Below are 15140 nucleotides of genomic sequence, written 5' to 3' on the forward strand. Positions count from 1 at the left end.
AGGCTGGTCTCGAACTCCCGACCTCAAGTGATCTATCTATCACTTGATCTATCAAGTGATCTACCTTGGCCTCCTAAAGTGCTGGGATTATAGGCACGAACCACCGTGTCCAGCACATCACTTAATTTGTCTCCTTGGGCTATGTATGTTACCTCTCAGAGCCTCAGTTTCCTCACCAAAGTCCTCACGTGACTTTGGTGAGGATGATGTTAGGATAATTTATCTCATCATCTACATCTGCATCCTCAGCCCTAAGCTCTAAGCCTGGCATATAGGAAGCATTCAGTCAGTGTTTGCTGAATGACTTAATGAGTGTACATCAAGTGCCTACCATGTGCCTGGCACAGTAGGCACTTAGTAAATGTCAGCAAGTCATATTAGCTTTCCTCATGCCCCCTGCTACCTCCCCTGCCCCCATGAAGCCAGTCTTTGTCCCCATTCCTCATTCTGAGCCCCTGTTGGCATCCCTGGGCAGGCTTGCAGCTGCTTTTCATGCTGATAACTGCACAGCCTCCTGGGATTTCTGGGATAATATGGAGTCACCCTATTGTCAGGCCCATCAAAATCTTCACCTGAAGGTGAAATCCCCAACCCCCATCTCTGAGTCCCAGATACTCCGGTAGCGACCATAGAAAACAACTGAGTCACGTGGCTGCAAGCAGCTGACCCGGTCCTGTGTAGCCCTTGGGGAGCGGGGTTGGGGCTCAGGATTCCTGCAGTGACTCAAGGCCTCCAAGGGCAGTGCTGAGTGAAGACCCCTTTTCCCTTCTCCACTGCCACTTCCCAAACACTCTAAGCCCTGGGAACTCTTCTCTCGGTTGAGAAACAAGCATGGACCCCTGCTGCCTGGCCATCAGGGAGCGGAGGACAGGAGGGCCCTCCAGTGAAGGAGGATGGTGGTGAATTGAGATGGGCGCCTGCAGCCAGGCTGACCTGGGGACTCCACAAACAGGGGAAGACCAGGGACGGTCAGAGCACGAGGCGCCCACAGAGAGAGAATCTAGACTGGAGGTGACAGAGCTGTGGGCCCTGAGACAAATTAGGGCCATGGAAATTTTCCCCCAATGGACCCTAAATTAAAAAAAATTAGTTGTCAGTATGAAAAAATTGGAGTGTATTATGTGAGATTTTTGGCTTCTCTAGAAGATCCGGAGCTCTGCAAACACTGGGCTGGCATTGCTCTGAGCAGCCTCGCTGGAGTGAGCAGAGCTGCTTCCTTTAGCTGCGGCACGTGCTGGCCCCACGTGGCCACGTCACTGACCTGCCTATCCGCAGGGTCCCCACAGACCTCTGAGTTTGCGGCATGGTTGAAATGAGGCAAGTAAGTGTCCAGCCCAGTGCTGGCATCTGAGAGAGCCCACAAGGTGGGTCCTTGTCATTGTCACCCCAATATGTGTTTGCAGTGGGTGCTGATCTAAAACAGCAGGTGGTGACAGTAATTCCAGCTTGCTCCACGAGGCCGTGCAGTCGTGATGGCTAATGCTTGCCTGGTGCTTTACAACTAGTAAGCATGAGCTCACTGCATCCTCCCTGGAGAGCGGGGACTCAAGATTCCCAGGGACCCATTTTACAGAGGAGAAAAGTGGAGCTAAGAAAAACCAATCAGTTGTGTGCAGAGGGCACAGCCCGGACTCAGGGCCTGGGTTCCAGTTCTGTAGCAGAGATTTTCTGTCACGTGAGCCCCCGCAGCCCTGAAAGCAGCAGCTGGGATGTCTTGGATGCGTCTCTCTGTTTACTATTTTATCTTTGCAACGGCCAATATCTTTTATCTCCATTTCAAAGAAAGGGAAACTGAGGCTCAAAGGGATTTGGCATTGCACAGCTGATATGTGCCGATGCTGGGATGGAGCCTGAGGATCTAGCTCCGGAGCCCAGGCCTTTCCTCAAGCCCCTCCCTGTAGGAGGCTGATCATTTCTGCTGGGCTCAGGCTGTCACTAAGATGAGTTTGTTTCTTGCACACACGTGAAGAGATGCAAGAATTTGGAACTGGCTCACACATTCAAGCCGCCATCAGTGACTCTAGGCCTGTTCTCTCTAACCCTCCATTTGGGGACAGTCCCTCAAGGTCCTCCTGGCTTGTCTCGAGTCTCCTCCTTGCCACCACAGCTCCAGTGCCCACAGTGACAGCTGTCAGAGGCTGCTTCCTTCCCTCCTGGTCCCCATGCCCTGGCCACAGGCTCCGCACCACCTCCACAGACATCAGCCTCCTAATAAAGAAGGAAGCTGGCCTAGTAGAGCACGGAACCAATTTGGATGTGACTCTGACATCTCTGGCCTGTCCCAGGGAAAACAACTAGGCAGCTCAGAGCCACCAAAGGGTGATAAGGCACTCTGGAGGGCAGGTGGCGCCAGACACCCTGGCAGCATGGACATGCCTATCCCCTGGGTCCCTGTGCCAACAGACTCAGCCCCTCTGTCTATATCTAGGACCTAGGACAGCAGCAAAATAATGAACACCCTGGGACTGGCATTTCCCAGCCAATGCGTGGGGCTCCTCTGCCTGGTGCGGGTGCTGTGCACTGCTTCGGGTCCTTTCTGAGCAAAGGGGATGCTGAGCTAGAGGGGCTGCGACCACACCCGGCCTTGTGCCTGTCACCTCCCTTCTCGAGGCACACAGGGATGTCATATGAGCCACCGAGACTTCTCATGGCGAAACAACGGTGGCGTGCTTAGAGATCGCCACAGAACCACGGACAGCACCCTCGAAGCACAGAATAGTGGAGCTAAAGAGCCTGAAGAAGTCGTCTGTCCCAATAGCTCCCAGTCGGTGATTCACCGAGAGAGTAAAAGGCGTGGATCTGTGGTCACGTAAGTTTGGGAAACACTAGATGGGCAAAGGCAAAATATTTTTCTTCCTTGCAGAACTCGTCAGAGCCTTAATAAGTGAATGATCTATAAGGGGTGGAGATACGATGCAGTGTTTCCAAAACTTACTGACCCAGGGATTTTTTTTTTTCCGCTAGTTGAGCCTTACGGTTGGGGGCAGCTCAAAGCAATGGCCAGGGAGTCCGGAGCCCTGGGTTCCAGAACCAGTGCAGACACCGATGCCCTGCTGGGCCGTGGACAAGCCTCCTCCCATCTGCAATATGAGGGGAGTGGACAAGAGACCACTGACATCCCTCTCAGCTCCCACACTCTTGCTTCCTCTGGTCCTATTCTGGGCTGGCCCCTGCAGCTTGGGCAAATTGCTGAACTTACCTGGGCCTCAGTCTTCTCATCTGTACAAAGGGCCCTGTCCTGCCCACCCCACAGGGCTGGTGAGAGGCCGAAATGAGATCACCATTGCCATCATCATCGTCACTGTCATCATCATGGTGGCTAAGGTTTATTGCGCCCTGTGCTAAGCCTTGTATGCATATTGGCCTGTTTCATCCCTGCAGCCACACTCTGACCTAGTATCTTTTTACCCCTATTGTCCCCATGAAGAAACGAAGGCACAGCAGGTGAAGTCCCTTGCCTAAGGTTACCAGGTAACAAGCCTCAGGACTGAGGTTGAAACCCAGGGAGTCTGCCCAGGATGTAATCTCTTAATCCGGACCCCCATCTCCCTGTGAACTGTAAATCGCCGTGACCTGGCGAGGCGTTGCTCAATGCAGTGGTGCTGTGGTTCATGGCTGAGACATTCATGGCCCTGGCCTTGTCTTACAGACTTCCAGAAGTGGGGTCATGGGCCCCATTTTCCTATTTCCTGTTCTACCAGGGTTAAGGAGGGGCTCATACTGCCCCTCACTGATAAGGAGGAGAGGTGAGCAGGGAAGCCAGGGAGCGCCCATGGGGAGTGACTCCTCTACCAGGCTGGTGCCCCCCTCCCTTCCTGATCACAGCCCAGAGACCCCTGGAGGAGCTTGGAGAGGATGTGCCCCCTGCTTTTCTCACATACTGCCTCTCAGCTGCAGAGAGGCTACAGAACCGTCATTCACACTTATTTCGACAAGCCGAATACACTGGAGTTCAGGTCTAAAGGGCAGGGAGGTGGATGGCAGGGAGGGACCCTCCAACACGGTGGCTGCAGCCTCCCCCTTGCAGACCGCCTTCTGTGGCACATCCAGGGACTTCTCGGATTTCACAGGCCACAGGTGGAAAACCACTGTCCTGGTCTGGTTTAGAGACAGCCTAAGGCCCAGAGAGGGAGACCAGCTTGCCTGTGGTCACACAGCGAGTCCTTGACCAAGCTGAACACTGGGAGTCCAGAGCCGGGCTCAGGGGCCCAGGGGGTGGTGGGGCTTCTGGGTGAACAAGACCGGGCCTCCTCAGGAGCCCAAGAGCAGGGGTGGGCAGAGGCCTGCAGGCCCCTCTGTAGCAGCTCCACGTCTGACCACTTTCCAGAGTGCAGCAGCTTGGGCCGACTTGCCTCCAATTCAGGGCTCATGGTTCTGGTGTCCATGGGACATCACTGGCCCCAGACCGAGGCCAGCAGGTCCACCTGACGCTTGGCAGAAGTCTCAGTCGGCCACAGGTCGGGAGGAGTTGGATGGACTTAGGCTCAGAACTCAGATCTCACTCAGGTTTGACTCCTGCTTCTGCCACTTCCTGGCTGTGCATCTCTCAGAGACTCAGGGAACCTCGCTGTGCCTGCAGTGTGGGTGCTGCTGCAGCCTTCTGAGGCTGGCCTGTGGCATCAGATACTCCAGAATGCCCGTCCCCTCTGCTCAGCAGGGCCTAGCAAGGCCCCAAGCAGCAGGTTGCCTGGGGCAGCTGGCTTGGGTAAGGTTCCTCCCTTACTGGGGGGACCCTGGGGTTGCCCTGGGAAGGTGACCTCAACCTACCTTGTGATGGCCCCGGCGAGTCTGCACTCCAACACATGGGCACCACGCTGCCACCCTCAGTCTCTGCCCTATGTTACCTCCTGCGACTGCCCACACCAGGGAGCTTGTTCAATACGCACACAGCTCACAGGGCCTCGGCCTTAGACCTTCTGGTTCGGTAGCTACAGGATGGGGCCTGGGAACGATATCTTTAAAACCCAAGGCTAGGTCAGGTTTGACAACCACTGATTTCCTTGTGGTTCTGAAACCTCCTCTCTTCGTCTTTCCTTCTCACTCACTCTACCACGGAACCTTTCCCATGGACTCGTACACTGAAGTCCGGTGTGTAACAGGTAAGTGCAGAGCCACTGACTGAGGATGGGCTAGAGCCCTGCCTGCTGATTCTTTCCTGAGCTGTGGCAACCCCTTGAGGGACTGCTGAGGAACCCCTTTGGGGTTCCACGGAACACAGTTTGCAAACCCTGTATTTTGTCAGTCTCTTCCTCTTCTGGATTAAGGAGCTGAACCCTAAAAAGCTGGCCTACTCAGGGCTCGGCCTCATCCTACCAACGAGGCTTTCATTCTGATGTTCTCTGAAGCTTTCTCTTGCTCATTGGATCCTGGGAGGGGGCTTGGGGCCAGTGGGTGACCTGAGACTCCACAGCAAAGTTACCGAGAACGTGGACTCTGGAACCAGACTGCTAGAGGTGAATCCCAGTTCCCTAGGTGTGTGACTCCAGGCAAGAACTTCACCTCTCTGTGCCTCGGTTTGTTCATCTGTATGCTGGGGATGACATGTATTTTGGAGAGTTGCCGGAGGGATTATATGAGCGAGTATCTGGAAAGAGCTTAGAACAGTGCTTGGCACAAATCAAATACTGCATAAGTGAGGCAGCCCTGACTTCCAGACCAGGCTGGCCCTGGGTTCTGACAGTAGCGTCTTAAGTGTTTCTATTCAGACCTCAGAGAGACAGAATGCTGTCAGAGCTGGTGGATTCTAGGGGCAAATAACTCAAACCCTCCCTGTTCCGAGACAGAGCAGCCCAGATTCTTTTTTGTAGCAGTGCTGGAACTGCGTTTGCACTCTGAGGGCTGGAGCTCACAGACCCTGGCAGCTGGAGGAACTTCACACACACAGCCTGATGCCCTGATTTTACCCCAGGGACAAGTTTTGATTTGAGTTACTGTCAGGCTCAAGATGTGTCAAGCTGCTTTTCACACTTTTTTTCCCTATCTCCCATTAAACTTAAATCCTCAAGGTACAAATTACAGAGAATAGTAATCATCGGGCCAGCCCTTTTCAGTCTCCAAAAACACATTCAGTTCTCATTTCTGAACCTATGAGGTGGGGAGGGTAATTACACCCATTTTATAGATGTGTACACTGAGGCTCATAGGTTAAACAACTTACTTAGAATCAGGTGTGGGGCCAGAACTGGGAGTGCTTATCCAGGTATGGCCTGGAAGCCACTGTTGGGCTGCAAGGGTCCTCTGGATGGGGGCACAAATGACTTCCCAAAGGCAAATCTTCTGTTGAGGATTCTGGAAGCACGGCACGCAATTTTACAGATTCTCTTGTATTGGTGCAATTAACAGCTACTTACTGGTAACCATTAAGAAAGCAATTAGGAATTTTCAAAACCTAAAACTCAGAAATGCAAACAAGCTACCAGCCAGTGTTTTCTGGGCACTGTGATTCAGAAGCATGGTTTCTGTACACAGCCTGGCAACGTCCGTCACAAAGCCCTCCAAGGCACATGCTAGGTCATCAGAGGCCCTGCCATTTTCCGGATGAATAGGCCAAGATTTTCCCTTGCTGCTATGCCTGCATCAATCCCCTTGGGATCATTTTTTCATGGATTCAGTTTGTTGCCCTATAGAGTACTGTGCTGCATATTTGCATATTTTCCAGCCATGGGGCTTTGAGACATCATGCAACTGTGGTTCAGGTATGAAATATCCATACCTAGGCTGGGTGTGGTGGCTCACGCCTGTAATTCCAGCACTTTGGGAGGCTGAGGTGGGTGGATCACCTGAGGTCCAGAGTTCGAAATCAGCCTGGCCAACATGGCAAAACCCCATCTCTACTAAAAATACAAAAAGTAGCCGGGTGTGGTGATGTATGCTTGTAGTCCCAGCTACTAGAGAGCCTGAGGTGGGAGGATCACTTGAACCCAGGATACAAAGGTTGCAGTGAGCCGAGATTGCGCCACTGCATTCCAGCCTGGGCGACAGAGTGAGACTGTCTCAAAAAAAACAAAAAAAAAGGAATATCCATATCCCATTTGCCATCCCAGACTTATACCCTCAATTTGCCTACAGGGGGACACTTCTTTAGTGAAATACCATGACCTTGATATTTAAATAACTTCTTTTTTTTTTTTTGAGACGGAGTCTCGCTGTGTCGCCCAGGCTGGAGTGCAGTGGCCAGATCTCAGCTCACTGCAAGCTCCGCCTCCCGGGTTTACACCATTCTCCTGCCTCAGCCTCCCGAGTAGCTGGGACTACAGGCGCCCGCCACCTCGCCTGGCTAGTGGTTTTTTTTTTTTTTTTTTTTTTTTTGTATTTTTAGTAGAGACGGGGTTTCACCGTGTTAGCCAGGATGGCCTCGATCTCCTGACCTCGCGATCCGCCCGTCTCGGCCTCCCAAAGTGCTGGGATTACAGGCTTGAGTCACTGCGCCCAGCCGATATTTAAATAACTTCTAACACACAAACTGCTAAGATATTTGTTAAGTTTTGGGCATTATTTTGTAATGCAGAATTATGAATATACTTTTATAAAGAATAAGCTGGTATGTGTTCCCTATTCATTCTTCATTACCACCAGGTTCTGTAACCACTGGAAAATGGGGCCAGGGACGCGGGCATATTTTGCCCTGCCCAGTGGGGGTCCAACTGGAAAAAGCCTAGAAGCCATCTGGGGAGTCTAGGAAGTCCACTTTGTGAAAATGCAAGTTTTGGAGGAAAAAAGCCCAGAGATATTCATATATAATAGACAGGGTCTCACTCTGTCACCCAGGCTGGGATGCAGTGGCTCGATCTCGGCTCATTGCAGCCTTGACATCCCGAGCTCAAGGGATGCTGCAGCCTCATCCTCTGGAGTAGCTGGGACTATAGGCGTGTGCCACCACACTTGGCTAATTTTTGGCCCAGAGGTATTTTAAAAGTCATTTTGTCAAATGACTGATGTCCCCCACGGTTCAGGCTCGCTCTGCCTGGATTCCCCGGGAGCCCAGGTGGAGTGACAGGTATGACATGCGTTACAGGTGCAGGGCGGCTCCTGGACTGCAGGCTCATGCTGTGGTGGGGAAGGGTGCCACAGAGCTCCCCGGGTGTTGGGAGCTGCACTACCCCTCAGGATCTGCAGCTCTGGTACAGCTGGGGGTTTGACTGCAGGGCCAGTGGAGGTGATTCGGTTCCTGACTTGGCCAGGAAGAGGAAGGGAGAGCTGGCGCTGGACAGCAGCCGGTTTCTGCTCTGATTCCCCCGCTGATTCCTCTCTAGGGGTGAGCTTTCTGGGCCTGTGGGCAAAAGGCTGATGCGAATAGACTCAGTCACGAAAGTGACGCAGTGCAAGGCTGTGTCAGAGGCTACTGGTGGGCGAGGGGCCTTGAAACCAGGCCCAGATGACGCTCTGAAGATGCCCCCCAGGGAGAAGGCCCAGCTGCTTGGTGGTAGCCCCTCACTGCTCAGATGGTGGAGTGGTTCAGGGCACAAACTCTGTAGCCAAAACTCCATAGTTTGAGGCCCAGTTCTATAGTCTCCTGGCTCCATGACCTCAGATGAGTTACTCAACCTCTGTTTTCTCATCAGTGACAGGCTGTTGGGAGGGTTAACTGAGTTAATATGTGTAAATTGCATAGCATGGACCCTGGCCTGTGGTAAATGCCTAACCAATGTTAGATACTATTATTATTGTTATTATTGGTTACAGCTGTTTTAGCCTGCCAACGTGGGTAGGAGGAGCACACAGACGGGCCACTGAGTACAGTCATACAGGTTGTGTACTGAAAAACCAGGACACCATTCACGTGGTAGCCTGGAGAATGGCACCTTCTGCAGTAATGCAGTGCACAACCTGTGCAGCTGGTATGCTGGCCCTGGATGCCCTGGGCAGCCATACCAATTTCTGACTAATAGGTACCATTTGAAGTTGGAGCAAGGTCCTGGAGAAGATTCTTTTTTTATTTTTTATTTTTATTTTTGAGATGGAGTCTCACTCTGTCACCCAGGTTGGAGTGCAGTGGTGCAAACTCAGCTCACTGCAAGCTCCAACTCCCGGGTTCACACCATTCTCCTGCCTCAGCCTCCCTGGAGAAGATTCTTTTAACAAAGGAGGTACGGTGGCTTTTGAGTGGAGCTACGAAGACCCAAATAAGGTGTGGCCTGGCTCTTGAGAAGGTCCCAGGATGAGGCACAATAGCTAGGACGCTGGCGAAGTTATTCCTCTCTGGGCCAAAGTTTTTGCCATGTGTCCAGCATGAGAGATGGGGTTCATTTTGAGAGGGCAAAAAGGCTTTATTCTTGTATGCCAACTGCGATTGACTGGCCGTGGCTATCTGAGGCTATGTAAAGTGAGAAATCAGAGGCCACTTTGGGATAGGCAGGAAGGGCTCTTCAATTGATTTGTGATGTCTGCATGGGGCCAGGGAGAGGGGAGTAGGGGCATGCGTGTGGCCACACTTGCCCTCCTCAGATCAGCTCAGCGATTCTAATCCTGGCAACCCTTTAGAATCACCCGAGGAGATTTAAATACACTTCGATTCCAGGAATATGGCCTGGCATGAGTATTTTTTTCCCCTAAGGTGTGGTCAGGCTGAGAACTGCTGGGGTAGATGGCCCTAAGCTCCTTGTCACCCAGGGCTTTCCCGGCCTTCCCAATCCTACCACATCCACTTGCATCCTCACTCACTGGCGGCTCATTTTAACCTCAGCACGCTCTCTGTATTACATAGCTTTATGCTTTCTTCCTGCAGAGGTGGGAGGGGACTTAAAAGCCAGTCCTCCATCAGTCTTATTGCTGGGGAGAACTTTTTTTTCAGTTGGGAGATAGAGGTTGAGGGTACTGATTATGTCAGGCTTTGGGGTGACCTGGGTATCCTCTTCTTGGGACATACAGTGGAGTCTCACTGGGGGAGGCCTGAGTTTTGTATCTGGGGGGTTCCCTTGGGGCTAGGAAAAGCCTGGCTCACTCTGGCTTCAATCAAGGAAGCCTGTGGCTCCCTCTCTGTCTCCCTGAAGTTCCTCTCGGTCCTCCAGGGAGGGTGGGATCATGGGACATGCAGAGGCCCACTGAGGTCTGCGGGAAGTAACATGCCCCAATGCACAGGCTCCTCTGGGGCCTCTGGAAGGAGCTCAGGGGGAGAAGGAAGCAGATGAAAGCTGACTGGGGCCACTAAGCTCCACAATGCAGGGTGCCAGGTGGGGGGTGGTGCATTTGGACCACAGGGCAGCCCTCCGAATTACAGTCAGGGCAGCAGAGGCGAGATGCTTCTGGGTGGCGACCCCGGCTCGGCCCCCCAAGGGCCCCGAATCCAGCCAGCTTTCCTCGGCCCCTCCCATCCCCCCTCCCAGAACCCAGCCCTGGAAGTCCAAGGAGCAGGTCGTGCCAGCCTGTGCCTCCCAGAGGGGCACAGCCTCCCACCCGGAGCCAAATAGAAGCAATCAAATAACATAGAATTCGATAATATTTTAAAATAAGCTTTATTTAGATTTTTTTTTAATATTTTATATTTGCATCCATGCCTTCGAGAAGCCTTTCCCACGGGAAAGGTTATTTTCATCTAATGTTACCCATAACTCATTCGCTATTTGACGTAGTTCTCTTAAATAAATCATCCTTTAGTAACTCTTAGAATTATCTCCTAATTTACAAAAACTGAAATGAAAAGGAACTACTAAATCATTACCAGGAGTGGTTGCAATCTTATTTTCTTGTAAGTAAAGGGAAAACAATAAAAATCAACCAAAAATGAAATTCATGGGCGAGAAAAGTATTTTCTAAAATCTCTCTCCATGGAGAAAGATGTCAGCTCGGGTCGCTCCCCCTCACCCCTAGGCTCGGTTAAACAGTTTGGCCAAAGGAGGACAGAAGAGTCCTTATGAGGGCCTCTGCCTGCTTGCTCTTTGCTGACCTTTGGGGACCAGGTCAGAAGGAAAGTGTGGTTTGTTCTTGAGGCTTTGGACACAATGTCCCATCCCTTCTGATAGAGACACTCTAGCATTTGAAAATCTCTAGCTTCTTTTTAAGAGCTGAAAATGTTACCATTAGCAGAAAGCACAACTACTGTTGTCTAGAGGTGTGGGTTGAGCTGTTAGTTGTTAAGGATGGGCAGAAGCAAAAGAAAAAGGAAACTGAGTCTTAGGCTTTGGGCAGACCTAGCTGAGCAGCTCACACGTCCTCCGTCCCCCAGTATTAAAATGCACACAGTTCCTTTGCTGGTGAAGCCTCTTTGGGGCCAACGCCACCCCCGGAATAGGCAGATGTTCCTGCCAGCCCTCCTCTCCTGGGGTGGGTAGGCTCAGGCTGCCGTGACAAGTTGGGGCACAGAGTCCAAGGGATCCTGGGAGGTTCTAAGTGTGGACGATGGAACCAACGAGAATGGGGAGGGTGGAGGGCTCAGGTGCTGGACTCTGTGTCCCCACTGTGGCCCTCCTCTTGAAGTGGGTGCCTCCCCTAATGACACCTGCCTGGCCCACCTGCATCATAAACCCAGGACAAGAAAGACACAGCTGCAGGGAGGAACAGATGCCGCTGGAGGCCCCTCGGGGAACAGACTCAGGCCAGGGTCCCACTGGTCGTACCCTTGGATGTGCGGCAGGCTGTCTCACCCTGAACTCAACCTGTCTCAAAACACAGACCCAAAGAAGAGGATCATGACTGTCAGCACGCTGCTCACTGAGGTCACGTTCTGTATGTCAGATAAATAAATATAGAGAGAAAGGCCCGGAGGGAGCTCTGGGTGGGAAGAAGGTGGAGGACACTTTCATGCATGGGCAGGAGAATGGGAGAGACAGGGAAACAGGGAGAGAGAAGAGAGAACAGAAAAAGCAAGCTTTGAAATCCAATGGTCCCTGGGTTCTGGCCACCCTGAACTACTTTGCACAGTCGGGTAGCAGCATAATAACAGAACAGACAAGTCAACAGAGACACCCACCTCCCGCCCACCCCATGGAAAAATAGACATTCCAATATTTATGTAATAATTTAGATAGAATAAGTTTTCAGCATTTGTGCAAATAAATTAAACGAAACAATTTTCTTTTTTTTTTTCCATAAAGAAAGAAACGGCAACGCAATTTAAAAACCGGTAGGCCGTTAAAAAGAGCCCGTTTGACCTCTGACAAACCCAGCCAAGACAAGGCCCCTTGGCCGGGCTCCCGAGTCTCTGTGGAGAGCGGACCTTACCCTGACGACGATGGCGTTTTGTGGTTAAAGTGACTTGGACGCACCCCCAGGACAGGGTCTGGTCCCACACGTTCACACCAGCGGGGCGGGAGGGGGGACATCAAAAACAGACCACATCCTCTGCCAGACGGGCTCCAGGAGTAGCGGTTCGGACGAGGGACATTTACAAGCACAGAGTGCACAATAGTTTTGTTATTTACAAATACACAGCAGTCCTTCAAGTTTTCAAGTTTCATAAAAAGGAGGAGGGGAGGAGAAAGGGGGAAAAAACAAAAACAAAAACAAACCGACGAACCAAACAAAAAGAAAAAAAAAAAAGAAAAATCGAACATTGAAGAAAAATAATAAACCAGATTAACAACACAACGGTATCGCTCCAAAGACGACAGAGAGTTGACAGGTTCACACACGGTTTGCGGTATGTACATCAATTACAGAGGTGGCGACGCAGGGGAGAGAGGTTCACACTCGTGTTTTCGCTTGTTAGAGGCGCTCGGCCACACCCAGCACCCGTGTGTGCCAGCGCACACGTGCACACGCACCCCACGTACGGCCACATGCGCACCCACGCTCGCTTGCACGCACGCCCACACGCACAGACACGCCTGCGGGCAGCAGGCGCAGGGGAGCGCGTATCACCAGTCCGCGTCCTCCTCTATGTAATAATCAGGGGCGGTACCATCAAAGAGGCCGGGGTCGAGGGACTTCCGCTGCTTCCCTCTGGCGAAGACGCGGGAGATGGAGCCGAATCCCATCTTCTCTTTCTTCTTTTTCCGTTTTTGGTCTTCAAGATCCTCTAGTGACTGAGGAGTCAGGAGCCACGTGGCAGAGGAGGGGGAGAAGGAGAAAGGCGAGCTTAGCTGGGGTGCAGACTGCAGTGGATGGGATCTGGGGCGGGGAAGGCCTCTCTCTGAGTTTTAAGCCAGTGGGGTCAGGGACGGGCTGGGATGGTTAAGCCACCTCCAGGGCTGGAATGCCAAGGCCAGCCCCTCATTCACTGAGCAAACATGGGTCAGTCACAGAGCCTCTCAGGGACAACAGTAAGACCCTTCCAAGATTGCCACGAGGATGTTGCTAAAGAGAGGATAAAGACCCTGAGAACAGGCCAGGCATGGTGGCTCACACTTGTAATTCCAGCACTTTGGGAGGCCGAGGCGGGTGGATCACCTGGGGTTGGGAGTTCGAGACCAGCCTGGTTAACATGGTGAAACCCCGTCTCTACTAAAAATACAAAATTAGCCGGGCGTGGTGATAGGCACCTGTAATCCCAGCTGCTTGAGAGGCTGAGGCAGGAGAATCACTTGAACCCAGGAGATGGAGGCTGTGGTGAGCCAGGATCGTGCCACTGCACTGCAGCCTGGGCGACAGAGTGAGACTCCGTCTCAAAAAAAAAAAGAAAAAAGAAAAAGACCCCAAGGACGGCGTCTGGTGTACCACAGGCATTCAGTCTATGTGAGCAGCTGTGGTCATTTGTACTATAATAATATTGTTTAAATTATATTGTTTAAATTCAATTTGCCCACAACTTTCAGGTGCTTCTTGAGGACTTATAGGAATATGTCCATGCACTCGGCCACTGACCGTGGTCACGTCCACGATGCGAGGCCATAGGGAGGAAAGGCGGCCACAGGCCCTGTCTGCCGTGTCAGGGCACTAAGCACACAGTGACATGGGCAAGGGGGCCTGGGAGAGTCCGGAAAATGCGGAGGAGTCTGGAGCCTGCGTCAGCCGAGGACAAGGGCTAGGCACTTGCCCTGGACAGGAGACCGTATGGCCACTGCAGGTTCCAGTTCCAATCATGACTCTACCTGTGGAACCCTGGAAAGCACCCCAGTTGCTCTGAGACGCTTTCTTGTCTGTGACGTGGGAAAAGAATATTAGATGATGGTGGTGGTGGTGATGGTAAGGTCTACTCTGCCCTCCTGTTAGGGACACTACAGGCATCTGGGTGGTATCTGCAGGCGAGTTTTGCAAACCGCCAAGTGCTTCACACAAAGACATATGGTGGCATCATGCATAACTGGGGCGGGGCTTAGACTAGACTCATGGTTCCCCAAATACTTAGGGATTTCCTGAATTCCAGGCCCCACCCTGTACCTGGTGGATCAGAATCTCTAGGGCAAATGGCCCAGGAATCTGCATTTGAACCACTTCCCTGGTGGTCTCCGATGCAGATGGGTGCTGTGCAGACCCACAGGTGGGGACCCCAGGACTAGAGAGAAGACTTCGGAGACCCCTGCAGACCCTCAGATTCACGTTGTTTGTCCTCCCTGCAGCCCCCTCCTTATTCTGATGACAGAATATAAAAAGTGTTAAGAATGAATCAAGTTTCTAGGAGCACAAAGAGCCCACTGCCTGGGCTATGAGCTTTTCAATAATAATGGGAATTTTATAGAGCTGGCTGCCAGGGTAAGCCATGGCTAGGGCATCAGGACAGAGGACATGTGTGCACTCGGTAGCTGGGCACAGGGCCAGGTGGGCCCAGGTGCTGAGCCTGGCTCAGGCCCCAGCCCACCTGAGACTCTGGAAGTGGCATAAATCCTCTCCACCTTGGGTGTGCAGCATGGATGTGGGCTCAGGGGAACAGAGAGTGAAGTTGCAGTCAAGGTGGGGTGGAGGGAGGGCCCAAGTGGCCAGGGAGGGCACACCTACCTGTACAATAGGGTTGTGCAGGTTCTTCTGAACTGGGCCGGGACTGTCGCCCTGTAGCCAGAGGAGAAGAGGAAGATGAAACAGCAGAGACATGTGACACAGGAGAGCAGAGGTGGCCCGTGCAGTGTGGGGCCTTCCGTAGAAGGATGTCATCCCTCAGGGACCACCCTGCCTCTGAAGTCGGGAGCCCACCCCCCATCTCCTGAAGCAGATACCCCCAGATGGCTTATTGTTGGGGCCTAGAATTTCCCCAGAGGCCCTGGGGTCCTCTCCTGCCTGGTCTGGCCTCTCAACCCCCAACATCTTCTGACCAACAAATCAGCCACTCCAGG

At 52.4% G+C, this 15140-nt stretch overlaps 1 protein-coding gene across 3 annotated transcripts in view; it reads right to left on the bottom strand.

The window, feature by feature from the left end:
- The window catches only part of KAZN (kazrin, periplakin interacting protein), a 515264-nt gene that overhangs the window by 40787 nt on the left and 459337 nt on the right, over positions 1-15140 (bottom strand). For 2 of the 3 annotated variants that reach the window (XM_015115268.3, XM_028839490.2), the window contains exons 7-8: positions 14809-14859; positions 12836-12959 (exon numbers count right to left, since the gene is read on the bottom strand). In XM_015115268.3, the coding sequence (XP_014970754.3) occupies positions 12836-12959; positions 14809-14859 (175 nt within the window). Of the gene's footprint in view, positions 1-10427; positions 12960-14808; positions 14860-15140 lie in introns of those variants that run through there. The other variant, XM_015115502.3, reaches the window with a different exon arrangement.

This window comes from Macaca mulatta, chromosome 1 (assembly GCF_049350105.2).
Source record: "Macaca mulatta isolate MMU2019108-1 chromosome 1, T2T-MMU8v2.0, whole genome shotgun sequence".
Classification (NCBI taxonomy): Eukaryota; Metazoa; Chordata; class Mammalia; order Primates; family Cercopithecidae; genus Macaca; species Macaca mulatta.